This window comes from Carettochelys insculpta, chromosome 4, assembly GCF_033958435.1.
Source record: "Carettochelys insculpta isolate YL-2023 chromosome 4, ASM3395843v1, whole genome shotgun sequence".
Taxonomy (NCBI): domain Eukaryota; kingdom Metazoa; phylum Chordata; order Testudines; family Carettochelyidae; genus Carettochelys; species Carettochelys insculpta.
This window is the reverse complement of record NC_134140.1, coordinates 5,106,989-5,122,925: the sequence shown is the minus strand read 5'-3', so window position 1 is coordinate 5,122,925 and position 15,937 is coordinate 5,106,989. Positions and strand designations below refer to the sequence as shown.

The 15,937-nt window shown below is 49.2% G+C and overlaps 1 protein-coding gene across 3 annotated transcripts in view; it reads left to right on the top strand.

The window, feature by feature from the left end:
- The window catches only part of SFXN5 (sideroflexin 5), a 208,032-nt gene that overhangs the window by 161,382 nt on the left and 30,713 nt on the right, over positions 1 to 15,937 (top strand). Inside the window, exon 14 of one of the 3 annotated variants that reach the window (XM_074992208.1) lies at positions 5,791 to 5,834. The exons of the other annotated variants lie outside the window; for them this stretch is intronic. Coding sequence (XP_074848309.1) covers positions 5,791 to 5,808 — 18 coding nt within the window. The 3' untranslated portion in view covers positions 5,809 to 5,834. Of the gene's footprint in view, positions 1 to 5,790; positions 5,835 to 15,937 lie in introns of those variants that run through there. 3 annotated transcript variants of the gene reach the window in all.

Here is a 15,937-nt window from a genome sequence, read left to right as displayed (position 1 = left end):
AAATCAGATGCACGGCAACAGGGGTTCTCCAAGCAACCATCCCTCCCTTAGGACTGCCTTGCTTGAGGGGATTCTCTGCAGTAGCTTTGTCCAAGTTGGACAGGAGCTGGAGGAGGGAAGGATTTGCCAGCTGCTGGGGGCAGGAACCGGTGCATGTTTAAGAAGTGAGAAGCACAGCAGTTTGTCTTTGCTCCCAGGCATGAGGGATGGTTTCCATGGCTGCTGATGGCGTTAAGCAGTGTAAAACCTCATTGGCCAAAAGTGAGTTTTATGGTCAAGGTTGGTCTCGACGATTACGCTGCTTGTGACAAATGCTGTGAGGTCCTGAATGTTCACAAGTATCAGAACGTCACTTTTAGGTGCTAGCTGTAAAACTATGCTACATGCTTCAGCTGAGCCATACCTGCAGCAGCCAACGCTCTCCTGGGTTGTTTGTTTAGTACCACTCCGAGGGAAAAGCCAACACCTGTAGAAATCCCAGTGTTTCTTCCTCTGGCCCGAAGGTGTTCCCAGGAGACCTCACTTCTATGTGCTGACTCAGATAAATTTAGGAATCTGAAGGGATCTTAGTGCAAGGCACCACTATTGCAAACCAACAGATGACTCATAGAGAAGAACAAGGAATCCTGTGGCACCTTACAGACTGAGAGATTTATTCAGGCAAGAGCAGTCCCAGAGCTGAGTGAGTCACATCCACCCTGACTGAACTGGTCTTCTTAACACTGGTCCTACATCCAGTTCTGCCCCCCCCCACCAGTATAGGAAGGATGTGGTTGCATTGGCAAGGGTCAAGCAGAGGGCAACCAAAATGACTAAGGGGCTGGCGCCCATGACCCACAAGGAGCGGCTGAGGGATTTGGGCTTATCGTAAACCCTAGATTTAACAGACCCCAATTCAATAGACTTTGGAAGTAATGGACACTGTCTGCCAGCCCTCCCTGCTCCCCTAAATAAATGCCACTGGGGCTTTTGAGGCCAGAGGAGCACCAATGCCAGGTGAGTGGCAGACTTCGCTGTCACTCCTGGTGGGCTGCCTGCTGCCCGAGGGCAAGGGAGATTGCTCAGCCTCCTCCCAGCAGGGTGGATGCCCGGACTGGACATCTGGCTGGTGTCTTGCCAGCCGAAGCCCTGGGCAGAGGCACACCCCCTACAGGGAACCATAGTTTCTGCAGGAGTGCCCAGCCTTGAGTAGGCGATGAGCAGCTCGTAGCAGGTGAGCCCAGAGGCTCTGTTCTGCCGAGCTCTTTATCCTGAGCCTGCTGCGCTCCTCCCAGGTGTTGGACAAAGCCAGCCCTGCAGATTCTGATTTAATGGACTTTTGGCATTAACGCACATTCCTTCCACCCATGAGTCCGTTAAATCAAGGGTTTACTATATTTAGTTTGGAGAAGAGAAGAGTGGGGGTGATTTGATAGCAGCCTCCAACTTCCTGAAGGGGGGCTCTAAAGGGGATGGAGAGAGGCCGTTCTCAGTGGTAACAGACGGCAGAACAAGAAGCAATGGTCTCAAGTTACAATGGGGGAGGTCTAGGTTGGATATTAGGAAACACTTTCACTGGGAGGGTGGGGAACCACTGGGATGTGGTACCTAGAGAGATGATGGAATCTCCATCCCTGGAGGTTTTTAAATCCCAGCTTGATAAAGTCCTGGCTGAGATGACTTAGTTGGGTGTGGTCTTGCTTTTCGGGGGCAGGACTCAATGACCTCCTGAGGTTCTCTGCAGCCCTAGGGTTCTATGATTCTACAATTCTAAGATTCTACAAGTGATAAGTAACTCCCTTTTGGTATGCTTGTGGGTGTATATATTTATGTCTATTTTATATATATATGCATCCCTACCTCTGTGATTTCCACTGCATGCATCTGATGAAGTGGCTTTTACTCGTGAAAGCTTATGCCCAAATAAATGTTAGTCTTTAAGGTGCCACAGGACTCCTCGTTAGGACTCCTGACGCGGCTGCCCTTCTGAGAGTTGTCATAGACGAGAGTAATTTTAGTTTCCAGTGCTGATTCAAGTCTGACTTTTAATTGAGCTATGAACCCAGTTAGCTGCCTCTGTAATGCCCTTGACCTCGGTGGCAGCCTACCTGTGTCTCAGCTGGTCCCACTGCCGCTATGATCTGTGGCGATCTGGAGATAAAATATGTGGCCTTTGTGGCTGTGTCAGGTCCAGCCGCAGGTGACTAGTGGAGGATGGTGGGGGTTCGTGTTTGAAGTAGAGGGCAGGGGTGGACTAACTACCACCTGAGTTCAGAGTTTGACGAAGTGATCTGGTCCAATGAAGGGCAGAAGTACAGTGCACTGTCAGAAGTGGGATATGAGGGTGGGGTAGTGATACAGCCTCTGCTCAGGATATAGCAAAGTGACCCCCCCCCACCCCCGCGCACACACATGCACACAAGGGCTGCAAGTGAGTGTATGGGACTGGAGTGAGAGTTACCTGCTCATCCTTTCAATAGATGGGATAATGGAAATCTAGGCACCCTGCAGTAAGCGGCTACTGAAGAATACCTAGAGCTCTCCTTGGGAAATGTAAAACTCCCATTTTGGGGGAGCAGGCTCATGACTTTATGGTTTTATCTGGCTTCGGACTCCTGTGGTTTGCTTGAGTTGCAATAACTTGACAATTGGGAGGGCTGAAGGCACACAACTCACACCCCATCACAGGGCAGCAAAGGACCATTTCGTTTTGCAGTGGTAGGATCATGCCCTAGATAAGTTATGGAGAGGGCATTTGTCTCTCATTGGGCCATTCTTTACCTTTACTTGGGCATCTGGGACTGTTTTGTTCAGATGAAAGGTTGTACCAGTTTGCTGCTGGATACCACACCAGGAACCACATGGCAGGAGCATGGTCTACTGGCTAAAGTGTGGGATTAGAAGTCAGGAGACCAGTCTTTTAGTCCGACCTCTGAATCTCTGTGTGACCTTGAGCCTATCACTTTGTTGTCTGTGCCTTGATTTCCCGATCTGTAAAATGGGACTAATATTATCAATCTCCCAGGCCTGTTGTGAGGCTTATCTGTGTTGTCACCAGAGCAGCTGGAAGCTCTTCACAGAGCACTCTAAACTGACAAAGTGCTACTAGTCCTAAAGGATGAAGTCTTTCTTGTTTCAGTCCTCTTCTGAGTTGGGGTTAATAGGATCAGAGAGGGTCACATAGCACAGCAGGAATCATAGAACACTGGAACTGAAAGGGACCTCGAGAGGTATTCGAGTCCAGTCTCCTGCCTTTACGGCAGGACCAAGCACTGTCTAGACCAGGGATTCCCATCCTGTGGCTGGTGATCCAAACATGGGTTGCGATTAGGTTTGGTAAGGGTCGCTGGTTGGGTGGCTCCAAGTTGCATGTGGCTCTTAAAGGAGCCATTTATGGCTCTGCCACAGCTCACTCCTCCAGCTCCCAGTCCCTGCCTTGCCTTGCCTTGCCTTGCCTTGCCATGCTGAAATGAAACTCTGCACCCCAGCCAGCTCCGGCCAGGGATCTGCATCTGGTGCTGCCATCCAGGGCTCTGTGCCCCATCCAGCTTCCAGCTGCCAAGGTCCCTGCTTCCTGCCCCATTTTTTGGAAATCTTATGCAGGACAGGCAGCCCTGGCTGGGGATCCCACAGGTGGGGCTGCCTGTCCCACATAAGTTTTCCAAAAAGCTGGCAACCCTCACTGAGAGGGGTTTAAGCCTGGGGGTGAGGGGTGGCGGGGGGACTGAGTGGGGTTTAAGATGGGGAGGCAGAGGGGCGTTTTGGGGTTGAGAGGGGTTTAAGCCCGGGGAGCAGAAGGGCATTTTAGAACTGCTTATCTAGACTGTCTATGACAGATGTCTCTCTAAGCTGCTCTCAGATACCTCCAGTGATTCCACAACCTCCCAAGACAATTTATTCCAGCATTTAACCTACTTGACAGCTGGGAAGCTTTTCCTAGTGTCCACCCTAAACCTCCCGTGGTTAAGCCCATTGCTTCTTGTCCTATCCTCAGAGGCCCAGGAGAAGACCTTTTCTCCCTCCTCCTTGTGACACCCCTTTAAGTATGTGAAAATCGCTATCATGTCCCCTCTCAGTCTTCTCTTTTCTAAACTAAACAAGCCCAGTTCTTTCAGTCTGCCCTCATAGCTCATAGTCTCCAATTTGTCCAGATCATTTCAAATTCTGACCCTCTCCTCCAAAGCAGTTGCAACCCCTCCCAGGTTATCATCTGCAAACTTGGTAAGTGTACTCACCATGCCAATATCTAAATCATTGATGAAGATACTGAATGGAACTGGTCCCAAAACAGACCCCTGTGGAACCCCACTAATTATGCTTTTCCAGCATAGTTATGAACCATTAATAACTACTTTCTGAGAAGTTACCCAGCCACTTATGCACCCACCTTGTAGTAGCCCGATCTAAGCTGTATTTGCTTAGTTTATTGATAAGAAAATCACGAGGGACCATATCAAATGCCTTTCAAAAGTCTAGGTATGCCACATCCGCCGCTTCTCCCTAGTCCAGCAGACTTGTTATCCTATCAAATACTGGAATCTGTAACTCAGAAAAGGGATTGCACACAAAAAACTATTGTTTGCTGGACCAGAAGAGTTTCCGCTATTGGCCCGAGGCAACAGTGTATCCAGTCAAAGGAGCAAGCAGGAGAGTAGACCTACTTGTCAAAAAGGTTTTGATCAGCCTTGATGTAAAGCAGAAAGTCTTTTGTCCATTTGTTTCTATGACGTTTCAGCTCCCACCCATCCCTCCTTTCTCCCTCCCATCATCCTTCTCTAAATAAGATTCTAAAGCAAGAAGAGATTTGAGCAAATGACTCACCTCATTTAGGCAATCTCTCTTCTCTCCAACTCATTCACTCGCTTCTTTCTCATCTCTTGTTTCCTTTCACCTGTGCCAGCTGTTTCGCTGTTGAGGGCAGGGTTCACAGTCCTGGCATGTGTTTCCTGAGGAGCCGGATTTCACATGCTGTTTTTCCTTTGGCCTTGCCCTTTGGCCCTCCCTTCACACCTCCACCCCACTCCCCCCGATCCCACCTTGACAGCCTGGCATCTGCAGAACACCTTTGCTGCAAAAACAACCAGGGCAAAAATAATCACAGTCATTCATTTCCTGTAGAGCAGATTCCTCCAACGATTACACCCTTTCACTTCCCTCTAATTGTGATGCCCTCGAAGGCTGCCTGGGAGATCATTAGTACAGCAAGGTGGTGTGTGTTCTCAAAGCACTGAAAACATGCACTGCCTGTGTGGGTCTGATCGTTCAAATGGCATGGGTCTTTTAAGCTCCCCAAAGAAATAAAATGAAGTTAAATGTTGGCAGTAAGAATCAGAAAAGATTTTCCGTGTCAGTTCTGTGTGCTGCAAATACCCCACCACTGTTCTTCTTCCTTCTAACTCCGCCCATGTAGACTCTTCTCTGAGAAACCTCCCCTGCATCCACTTCTGTCTTCTTCTTCCCTACCACATGGAATTGCCCTGTCTGTCCCTGCTCTCCCCGTCTCCAGCAATGATTCTCCTCTCTTCCAGATGGGGAAGAAGTCTTGAGCTGCTATGGTGTTCTGATAATAAGACACAAAGCAATGGGCTTAAATTGCAGCAAGTAAGGTTTAGGTTGGACATTAGAAAAAATTGTCAGGGCAGTTAAGCACGGTAATGAATTGCCTAGGGAGGTTGTGGAATCTCCATCAGTGGAGGTATTTAAGAGCAGGTTAGACAAGCATCTATCAGGGATGATCTAGATGGTGCTTGGTCCTGCCGTGAGGACAGGGAACCGGACTCGATGACCTCTTGACATCCCTTTCTGTTCTAGTGTTCTGTGATTTTTTGAGCTGAGCAGCTGCTGAGTCAAGTGACTGCAGCCTTTTGGTTCCTTCCTTCCTGCTTCCTGCCTGCCTCTGCTCCAGTCTGCACCAGAGTGGACTGCATTTTAATGGGGCAGCTATGCACAGGGAGTTGCAAGAGGAGATGGCATATCATCGGAACACCACTCATCGTTTCCAAGGCTTGAAGCAACCAGTGTTGTCCTCTTGTCCGACCTCCTGTATAACACAGGCCCAAGGACTTACCAAAATTCTGCGTGTTTGAAGCGGAACATGTCCTTTTAGGAGGTCAGTCAGTCTTGATTTAAAAACTGCCGGTGATGGAGAATCCATCAAAGCTCATAGTAAATCGGTCCAGTGGTTAATTACCTTCTCTGTATCATTCCTTCTAGCCTGTGAGTGGGGGTCCAGGGGACCACTGGCAATGTGCCCCCCCCTCAGTGCCGATCCCCTTCCCTTACTCTACATCCCCCCTCCCCCCCGTGCTCCAACCCACCCTCGTGTTCCTCTAGAAGCTCCATACCACTTCCAATGAGTGCAGGGGTGGTCCAACCCCTCTCCCACAGCAGTGCAGCCCAAGAGCAGCACAAGCTGCTCTAGGACCACGACCCGCATACTCAGCAGAAGTGGAGGACAGTGCGGGTGGTGGGGTTGCATGTGACCCCCCTCCTACACCCAGTGCACCACCCTGCTTCCAGTAATTAAGAAAAGCCCAAAGCACTGCTGATCACCATGACCTCACAGAACCCTCCGGTGGTATTTGGAACTCTCTTCTTCGGATGTAGACGGGGCAAGAGAGCAGAAGATATTGGTGAGTTGCTGGGCTGCCTCTCTGCTGCAGCCTGCTCCTCCTCCTCATCTCAGCTGGACGATGGCTGCACATTCTGGGTGCCAACCTGTTGGCAGTGATCTCCCAGAAGTGGCATATGGAGACTCCTGGGAGTCTTTTTCTTGTGGGCAGCCTGTGGAATCTCTGTAGAGCCTTGTTTCTTCTAAAGGAACACAGGGAGCCCTGTGCTTCTAGCACAGATCTGTGCTGTGCCCGTCTGAGTCATGCTTCAGCAGAAGGAAAATATGCATTGCCATGGCTCACAGGAGCCCCTGCAGTATGGAAAGAAATTAACTTGATAAAATGAAGGGGGCTAATGGCTACAGAAATGTTTCCACTGATCTCTCTAATCCAGGGCTGGGCAACATACAGCCCATGGGCTGGATGTGTCCCACCAAGCAGCTGGATCCAGTCAGTGACATAGCAGAGAGCCTCAGGCAGGCTCCCTGCCTGCCCTACCCTCTGCATGCCATTCAGAAAAGTGGCTGCAGGGCCCTGTTTGTTTTTCAATGGGTGGGAACTGGAGGAGAGGACGGGAAAGGTTTCACAATCTCATTGGCTGGTTTCTGGCTAATGGAAACTTCCTGCCTGAAACATCCATCTGCTTCCCTCGAGCTCCTAGCTAGCCACAGATGTACATGGACCCTGCCAGGGCTGGGCGGGCAGAGCGTCTGCCTGTGAAATCAGCTGGCCTGCTGGCCAAGACTCACCCAGATGAGTCTCCCAGCCAGAGTCTGTCTCTGTCGCCCCAGAGCCTCCCTCCTCTGACCGCTGCATAACCCTTATCATCTGTCCCCTCCTCCACCCATATCCCGCGTAACCCAAACCCCGGACCCTGACCCAGGTCACAACCCCTTCCTGCACGAGGTCACAGCCCAAACCCCTGCACATCCTCCTGTACCCCAGCCCCTTACGCCAAGCTCTCTTCTGCACCCAGCCTCCATCCCAGGCATTGCACCTCTCGCATTAACATTGCGGCAGTGTTCAGCCCCTGAGCACTTTCCAAATTCTTGGCGTGACGCCTGCCTCAAAAATTATTGCCTGTCTCTCCCCTAATCCCTCTGTCTATCCATTTTGTACTGCTGCCCATCACGGTAGCGTCCTTCCTTGTAAACTCCATAGCAGTAGCCAAGTCCCTCGTGAACTCCATGAAGTCATGGCCCCGTCTCCTTTTCTGTGGTACATGGGAGCCAATTGAAATCCAACCCAGACTGATGGCAGATGGAAGGTATTTCCTGGTGGCAGCTTGGAGACTTGTGCAAAACGAGTTGGATGGTCAGAATCAAGGTTGTAATGAGGGGGTCTCTGAGCCACAAGCACGCCCCAGCAGATGGCACCTGAATTGTACTCAGTCGGAGTTGGATTGATTAGAGGTTGATCTGCCTTGTTCTCTCTGAGGTACCAGCTTGGGGGAAGCACCCCTCCTTCTTGGCCAGGCCGTGCCTGTTTTGCAGAGAAAGAGGGGGAAGTTCTGTCTTCAGAGCTCCTTGTTCTCAGCACCAGTAGCTCTGAGAAGTTACTGGACATGAGGCATCAGCAGAACAAGACAGTTTGCTTTAGAAATGCCTCTTTGCACCCAAGTGTAATTACTAGACACACTGGTATTTCTCATCCCTTGAACGTCACAAGTGAGCAATAGTCAGGTTTATTCAGCACCCAGGTTTTTGTTCCCATGCCTCTGTCAAAACAACTGCGACGTGTGAGGAGGTTGATCTGTGTGCTGATGTCTGTTTACAATAGTGGCAGTTTGTTTCCTGACCCAGTCACCACATTTTTGCCCTTTCAGTATGTTGCCTTTGAAGCTGAAAAGCTCATCCTTTCCATCAACAGAAGCTGGCCCAAGAAGGTCTCCCACCTTGTGTCTCTGTCCAATAGAGGCATATCACCTTGCTCCCAAAGGAGATTGAAGGAGATGTCTTTGTCCCATTGAAATCAAGTCCACGTGAAGTTAATGGGAGATAAGCGTGCTGAGGACCTTGCAGGATCAGGCCATAAGCCCTTATCCTCCATCCCCAGAGCAGTAGTTGGAAGAGTCGTTTTGAATGGTTGTTTGTGGTCATGTAATGTGGGTGAGGAGAGACAGAACCCATCTGTACTGCCCAAAGGGCTTCCATAGCAATATCAGAAAGGGATTTGGTTTCATGTTTATACCTCTGTTCCCTGGACACAGGTTCAGGTATGTAAACTATCCTTCCTTTAAGCACAGACTCCTGCAGGTGTGTGGGTGCCGGTGGTCATAAAGAAACTTACCTGATGCCCTTCTCTTTTAAAGCATCTTCACCTCCTGATAGCTGTAAGCCGTTAAGAGTCAAAGGAAAGAGCTGACATCCGACAACTCTAGGCAAACAGCTATACATTACCTCGTAACAAGGCTTGAAAGCCATACTTAAAAGCCTCCATACTGATGGAAAGAAAGCATTTTCCCAGGGCCTGCTTGCTGCTGTCTTTCTTTCATTTCATTTCTCAGCAATCCCAGTTTCAGACATGTCTGCTGAAGTTTATCACAAGCTGCAGAGCCTCTCCCCCTATGTGCAGAGGCCATGTCCAAGTAAGGTGTTGTGAACTCATGCCCGCTTAGCAAACAGAACTGCTCCAAATTTGCCTGCCATAAGAATTGGTTAATACATAGAAGTTCCGAGTAACAAACAAATTTCCCAAAGTCGAGCAATTATAGCCATGCCCAGCAGCCTTTCTGTTGGAGGTCAGTGAGGAGACCCATTGAAAGCATGAGATTTCAAAACTCAAGAAGATTGTTTGGCATCTCAGAAGCTCTAGCAACTTCTGTAAGTTCTTTAATACCCAACAAGTTGCCTTGATAGTAGTGTATACCTCTGAGATTTTATATTCACCCCCAAACAGCCAGGAAGATCTTCTCCTGAGACAATCTGTGTGAGGGATTTACTGTCAGATGGATTTAATCTGGTATTGCTCATTTTGACCCAAACAAGAAAATTGCCACCATCAGAACTATGTACTGCTGATGCTGCGGATTGAGAGAGAAAGGAGACGTGTGCACTGCTTTTGTAGCCATGCTGATCCCAGGATGCTAGAGAGAAAAGCTGGGCGAGGTAATGTCTTTTATTGGGCCAACCCGCACACCTCACGCTCTGCAAGGACGGCCAGGTAAGTTGATTGTAGATCGGTTGATTGCTGTAGCTACAATTGCATATCTACAATCGACTTTAATGTCTAGTGTAGACCTGGGAGAATATTTCTGCTCTTTGTCATACATGCGGCTGATGACACCCATACCGTGGCCTTGAGGTCACACTTGGTGCTCTGTTGCAGGCAATGACGTTTCATAGTCCTGCACGGAGGAATCAGCAGATGTGAGAAAGCATAAATAAACATATGGCACCAATGCCGTCACTGAGACATTCTCTACAGAGCAGATTTCCCCAGCGGGGTTATGCAGGTTGCCCACGTTAAAACCCTTCAGCTCCTGGAGATTCTGCTTTGTACCATCTGACCCAACATATTAGCCAACATCAGAACCTCCAGACAGATGGAGAAGGGCTGGTGGCCAAAAGCCCCCACCTAAGGCGTGTGCATCAAACACCAAACGCAGAGAAAGCATCTGAAACAGGCAAACCTGCTAGCACCTAAATGTCCCCTGTAGTCAGCTGTTCCTGCTGCTTTTTCAGTAGGAAAAAAAAAAGGAAAGAAAAGAAAATTCATTTCTTGGAGTGACATTTTGTAATGCCAAGCTGAGAATAGTTGTCTAAGGCTGCATGGCAAATCCCTGAGCAGGGACAGTGGATAGACTCAACCCTAAATTCCCCTCTAATCCAGGTGAAATTCACAGGTAAATTACGCGAGTTAGATTTAAAGCATGTTATTGCCTAGGTTGATGTCTATCACCATGCAAACCTGACCTGCAATGGAATGGGTAACTCTGTAGCAGTCAACATGGAACATCTAATAATCCCCACGTGACATACATACACCCTATGAATTATATGGAAATGTGCTGCCAGGCCACTATGGCCGCATAGAGAAATATATATCAAACACATCTGTAAGTTGTTAGATTTGGTCTTAAGTTTCACCTCTTTATCAGCTCATGGCTAAGTTTTATGTCAAAACTAGAAAAACACGGCAGGCTTGGCACTCAGTGTGAGTGTTTGAGGGCCAGGCAGACCAAGCCTGGAGAGACTTCATTTTCATGGCTCAGCTTTGTGTTTCATTGTAGCCTCTGAGATGCAGCCTGGTCATGTCTGTACTGGAGCTATTTCTTTTTGTGTCACGTGACACTGGTACATTAGGAAAATGAAACTTAGGGCAAAAAATATTATATTGCTTCTCTAGAAGTGCCTGGCACACCCACATCTTCAATACCAATGTAAGAACATAAGAATGGCCATAGAGGGTCAGACCAAAAGTCCATCCAGCCCAGTATCTTGTCTGCTAACAATGGCCAATACCAGCTACCCCAGAGGGAGTGGACCGAACAGGTATCGATCAAGCAATACCATGTGCAGATCATGTTGTTCCATCTCAAAAAAGATATACTCGGGTTGGAAAAGGTACAGGGAAGGGCACCAAAAATGGTTCCGAGCATGGAACAGCTTCTTGCAGTGGAGGAGAGATTAAAATAGACTGGGATGTTTCAGTTTGGAAAAGAGACAGCTAAGTGGAGATAGGCTAGAGGTCTACAAAATCATGATCAATGTGAAAAAAGTAAATAAAGGAGTGCGTTTTACTCACAACACAAGAACTAGGAGTCAGGAAATGGAATTAAGAGGCAGCAAGTTTAAAACAAGCAAAAGGAAATGCTTTTTCATGCAGCACATAGTCAGCCTGTGCAACTCCTTACCAGAGGATGTTGTGAAGGCCAGGACTTTAATGGGGCTCGAAAGGGAGTTAGTTTCATGGAGAAGTGGTGCATCTGTTAGCCAGGATGGGCAGAGAGGGTGTCCCTTAGCCTCTGTCTGCCAGAAGCTGGGAAGGGCCAATGGGAGGGATCACATGATAATCCCATGTTCTGTTCTCTCTCTGTGAAGCACCTGGCATTGGCCACCGTCAGAAGATGGGATACTGGGCTAGATGGCCTTTTGGTCTGACCCAGTAAGGCCGCTCCTATTTACCTTAGTGCAGAGGAAGGGGTCATAAAACTTTCACTTCTTGGCAATAGGCAAAACAGGGAGAAAGGGCCAACATTATTAGACTCCGCCCAGGGCAACAGAAAGGGTTAAACTATTGGTGCTTCTCACTGCTTACCTCCTCCATTTGCAGCAGCTTCTACTACAAGAGCCTCCCCAGCACCTAACCTGTCCTCCATCAAACCCCACAAAGCCTCTGCTGTGGTTCTCCTCACCTTCGCTCTCTCCACCCTGTCTGATGCTGGAGCCCTTGTCCACAGGTGACATTTGACTGATACCAAGAGGGAAATGCTGTAGAGTGTGGGGCTTGTGTTGGGGTGTGGTTTGCAAAGTGCTGCATGCTCCTCGGAGAGGGACTCTGGAAGTGAGCTCAGGGAAGACCATGCAAGTATTTTAAGGCTATGAAACGTTTAAAGAACACGAGGTGACTGCTACCGGAGGGAGGCAACTCCCATGGAGGGTTTTGTGTCCCCCTTGGCTCCCTGCTGATCCTGTCTGTGTCAATTCGCTGCCCGTGCAGGTGAAGGACGAACAGCATTGGTGGGAGCTAGACAAGAACCGCGCCAAAGCCTCCCTTCACATCCTTCTGCCAGTGCTTCTCATGCCCTGGATGATCACTTCCTTGCCCACCTTCGCTGTACTTACGGGGAATGTGACCACCTCTGTTCCCTGGCTTCCTCTTTTACCACTACCTCCAAACTTTGCTTTTGAAGCTCTTCACAGCTTCAGCTCTGCCCGCATCTCAGACCTCGTCTCTCTGGGCCTCTGCACAGCACTAGTGAGGCCCCTGTCGGTGACCTTTCCTTGCCCTTCATCCTGGGCCTTCCGCCACATTGCACTAGACACCTTTCCATCCCAGACGACCGTGCCCCACCAGCCAAGCTGCTGCGAGGGTCGTAAGAGTTAAGCTTGTATTTAAAAATGTTCAAAATAGAAAAAATAATTAGAGTGTTTTAAATCAGTGGTTCCCAACCTGGGGTATGTGAGAGTATTGCTGGGGGTCTGTGAAAAAAATTAAAGATATAGAAAGATGATCATAGAAAATAAGTTCAAATAAATTGCAAAGTTACAATCAATTAATTTTACATAACATCTCTTCCAATAATGTTATAAACTGCTGTCTGAAAATCCATATTGTGGTTTCCTTTTTCATTTCATGAAGTGCACACAGAGGCTAGAAATGGCTTTGATGGGGGTCTGTGAATGGCTTGGGGGTGGTGATTGGGGGTCTGCACTAGTGAAAAGAATGGGAACCACTGTTTTAACTAATTCCCGCCTCTGACTTTCCACTGCATCCTTGTAGGCTGTGAACTGTTTGGGGCAGAGACTGCCTCTCTCCCCACGTAGCTAAGTTACATGACAGCTTTGCAATTCAGATTAAGGTCTCTCATGAAAGAGGATGAAAACTCGTGCGTAACAACCTGTTCCTTGTGCCCCTTCTGAGCCCCTCAAGCTTTCTCTATTAACACCTTGAACCCAGGGGAGGGGGTGGTGTTTTCTATCCATTAATGGACAAGATTTAAAAAGGCACCTTGGCTAGTTGTTGCTTTCCCTTCATCACCAGACAGTACTGAAAGCTCTTAGGGAATGTCATTCCTCCTTTTCAAATTCCATACTTTAAAGTGCCAAACAAAGGGCCATGATCAAAGCAGAGTGGGAAAGAAATGAGTCACTAAAGCTCTCAATAGCGACAGTAATCACTGGATAAATTTCTCAGCACCCTGCAGCTGTGCAAGTGTCTTTGATCCCAACCTTTCTCCACTAACCAGCCACTCTTCTCCCAAACGTTTGTGCTTTAGTTTAGTTACTGCACCGTTGTTATTAACTGTGCCATGCACCACGGCCACAAAGAACTTCCTGGTGTCAGCGGAGAGAGAATCCAGATCTACCTGCTCCAGATCTACCTGCTTTGAACTACAGGAGGATCTCTGTTTGCTGTGAGCTGCATAAGGCCAATGCCACAAAATCAAGCAGTTTTGACCCCTTCCAGCCAAAGGCCTCGAGGGACGCACACCTGAGCTTGTTTATTATGATACTTCTGAGTGGGAGCATTTGAAGAACAAGCCTCCTGAGTTTTCAAAGCTGCATGGAGAAAATTCAGTACGATAGAACCCCAAGACATGTACACTTGAGTTGCACATATCTTGGGTGAACGAAACTCTGAGTGGCAGGGAGCTGGCACCTGGCTCCGGGGTAGCCGCCACTCAGGGCAGCCACGAAACTGACCAGTGCAGCAGTGCTGGTCAGTTTCCTGGCTCCAGCTCATGGCAGGCAGCCCCAGCTAGGCACCAGCTCCCCACCACCTAGAGGAGCAGGGAAACTGACCAGCACTGCTGTGCTGCGCTAGTCAGTTTTCTGGCTCCTCTAAGTTATGCAAAATTTGACTTATGTGGTGTTGCTCAAGAACACAAGCTCTGCGCAAGTCAGGGTCTACTGTATAACAGTATTTTGTGATCTTTTCCACTCTCACTCTATAGCAGGGATGGACAATAATTTTTGATGAGGGGGGCGCTCCAAGAATTTGGAAAGTGGTGAAGGGCTGCACTCTTCCATGGGATTAGTGGAGGTGGTCTGAGATGGAAGCTGGGTGCAGAAGGGAGCTTGGGGTAAGGGATTGGGGTGCAGGAGGGCGTGCAGGGGTTTGGGCTGCAACCTACGGCAGGAAGGAATTGTGATCTGGGGCCGGGGATTGGGGTGCGGGGTCTGAGGCACAGGGTTTGGGTTATTTGGAGTATGGGTGGAGGAGAGAGGCAGACAATTAGGGTTATGTAGGGATCAGAGGAGAGAGGCTCTGAGGTGACAGAGACAGGCTGTGGCTGGGAGACTCACCTAGGTGACTCATGGCCAGCAGGGGCCATGTGCTTTTGTGAATAACTGGGAGCCTGAGGGGGAGCAGAGGGGTGCTTCAGACAGGAAGTTCCCACTGTCCAGAAATCTGTAAAGCTTCTCCTGCCTTCTCTTCCAGTTCCCACCCATTGAAAAACAAACAGGGCCCTGCAGCCACTTTCCTTAATGGCATGCAGTGGGCGGGTCAGGCAACGAGTCTGCCTGAGGCTCTCTGTTGCGTCCACAGGCTGTATCCTGTGGCTTGGTGGGCCGGATGTGGCCCGAGGGCTGTATTTTGCCTGGCTCTGCTCGACAAACTGAGCATTGTTTGTAGGACTTTGTGGAAAGACCCAGATTACTGATGCACAGAACAGGGGGAGAGACAGTTGACGTAGTTGTGAGAGTGAACATCTCAGGAGGGGAATGTGTATATTCACGAAGTGGGGCACCCAATTGCAGAGGAGTGGCTGAGAGAGCCTATTTCTAACTGATTCCTGTGCTTAAGCCGGTTCACAAGCTTAGCCCATCTCCATAGCTCTTCTGTTGTTGTGGCTACTGATACTCCTGGCATAAGCACCAATGAGAGATGGTTTTGCCAGGGTTGAGAGCTTCCCCGCCTGCACAGAATGCTGTTGTGCACCTCTGTTCGCGCAGGTGTTGCTGGGGGTGCATTTGGCCCCAGATACTTCGATGAAAGCAGTTGTGAAAAGCCCACCACCTGCCAGAGTAGCAAAAACCATAGCTGCCTGGGGAAAATGGTTTGAACTAGTCAAACAAACCCATACCAGGGAGCCTGGTGTCAGGGGTATCTCCAAATCTGGCAAAGTGATTCTGTGAAAATAACCCCTGGGGGTTCCAGGTCTGCTGTGCCTGACCTGTGTGTACCGAATACCTTTGTGTCCAGCAGCCAGCGCTACAGAGCCATCCTGGGATGTGGAAGTCAAGCCAGGCACTTTCTAGCTCTCCCATCCTTAGCACTGTGGTGCTCCTAGGGTCACCCATCTGCCACTAGCGCAAGGAAGCCTTGTTTGTGCCTGCCAGGGTCTGCTCCTAACTCCATCCGCCATGGGGAGCACAAGCACTTTCCTCTAGGCCTGCACAGGTCCTGCTCTCTCCCTCTCTCTCTGCAGCTTCGTAATAGGCACAACCTAACCACTGAGCATCTCCCTGGCGGGTCCAGCACCTTTTTACTGGAGACCCCTGGTATATCCAGATTCACTGCTCCTGAAGGTCACCAGTCGCACCAGAGATTGCTGCTGTGCTTAGCATCCGGCACTTACATATGCATATCATGAAAACAAGCCACAGTTTTAGTAATAGAGATTCGAGTGACAGGAAGTGCAAAAGCAGTTCTGTTGCACTTTAAAGACAAACAATATA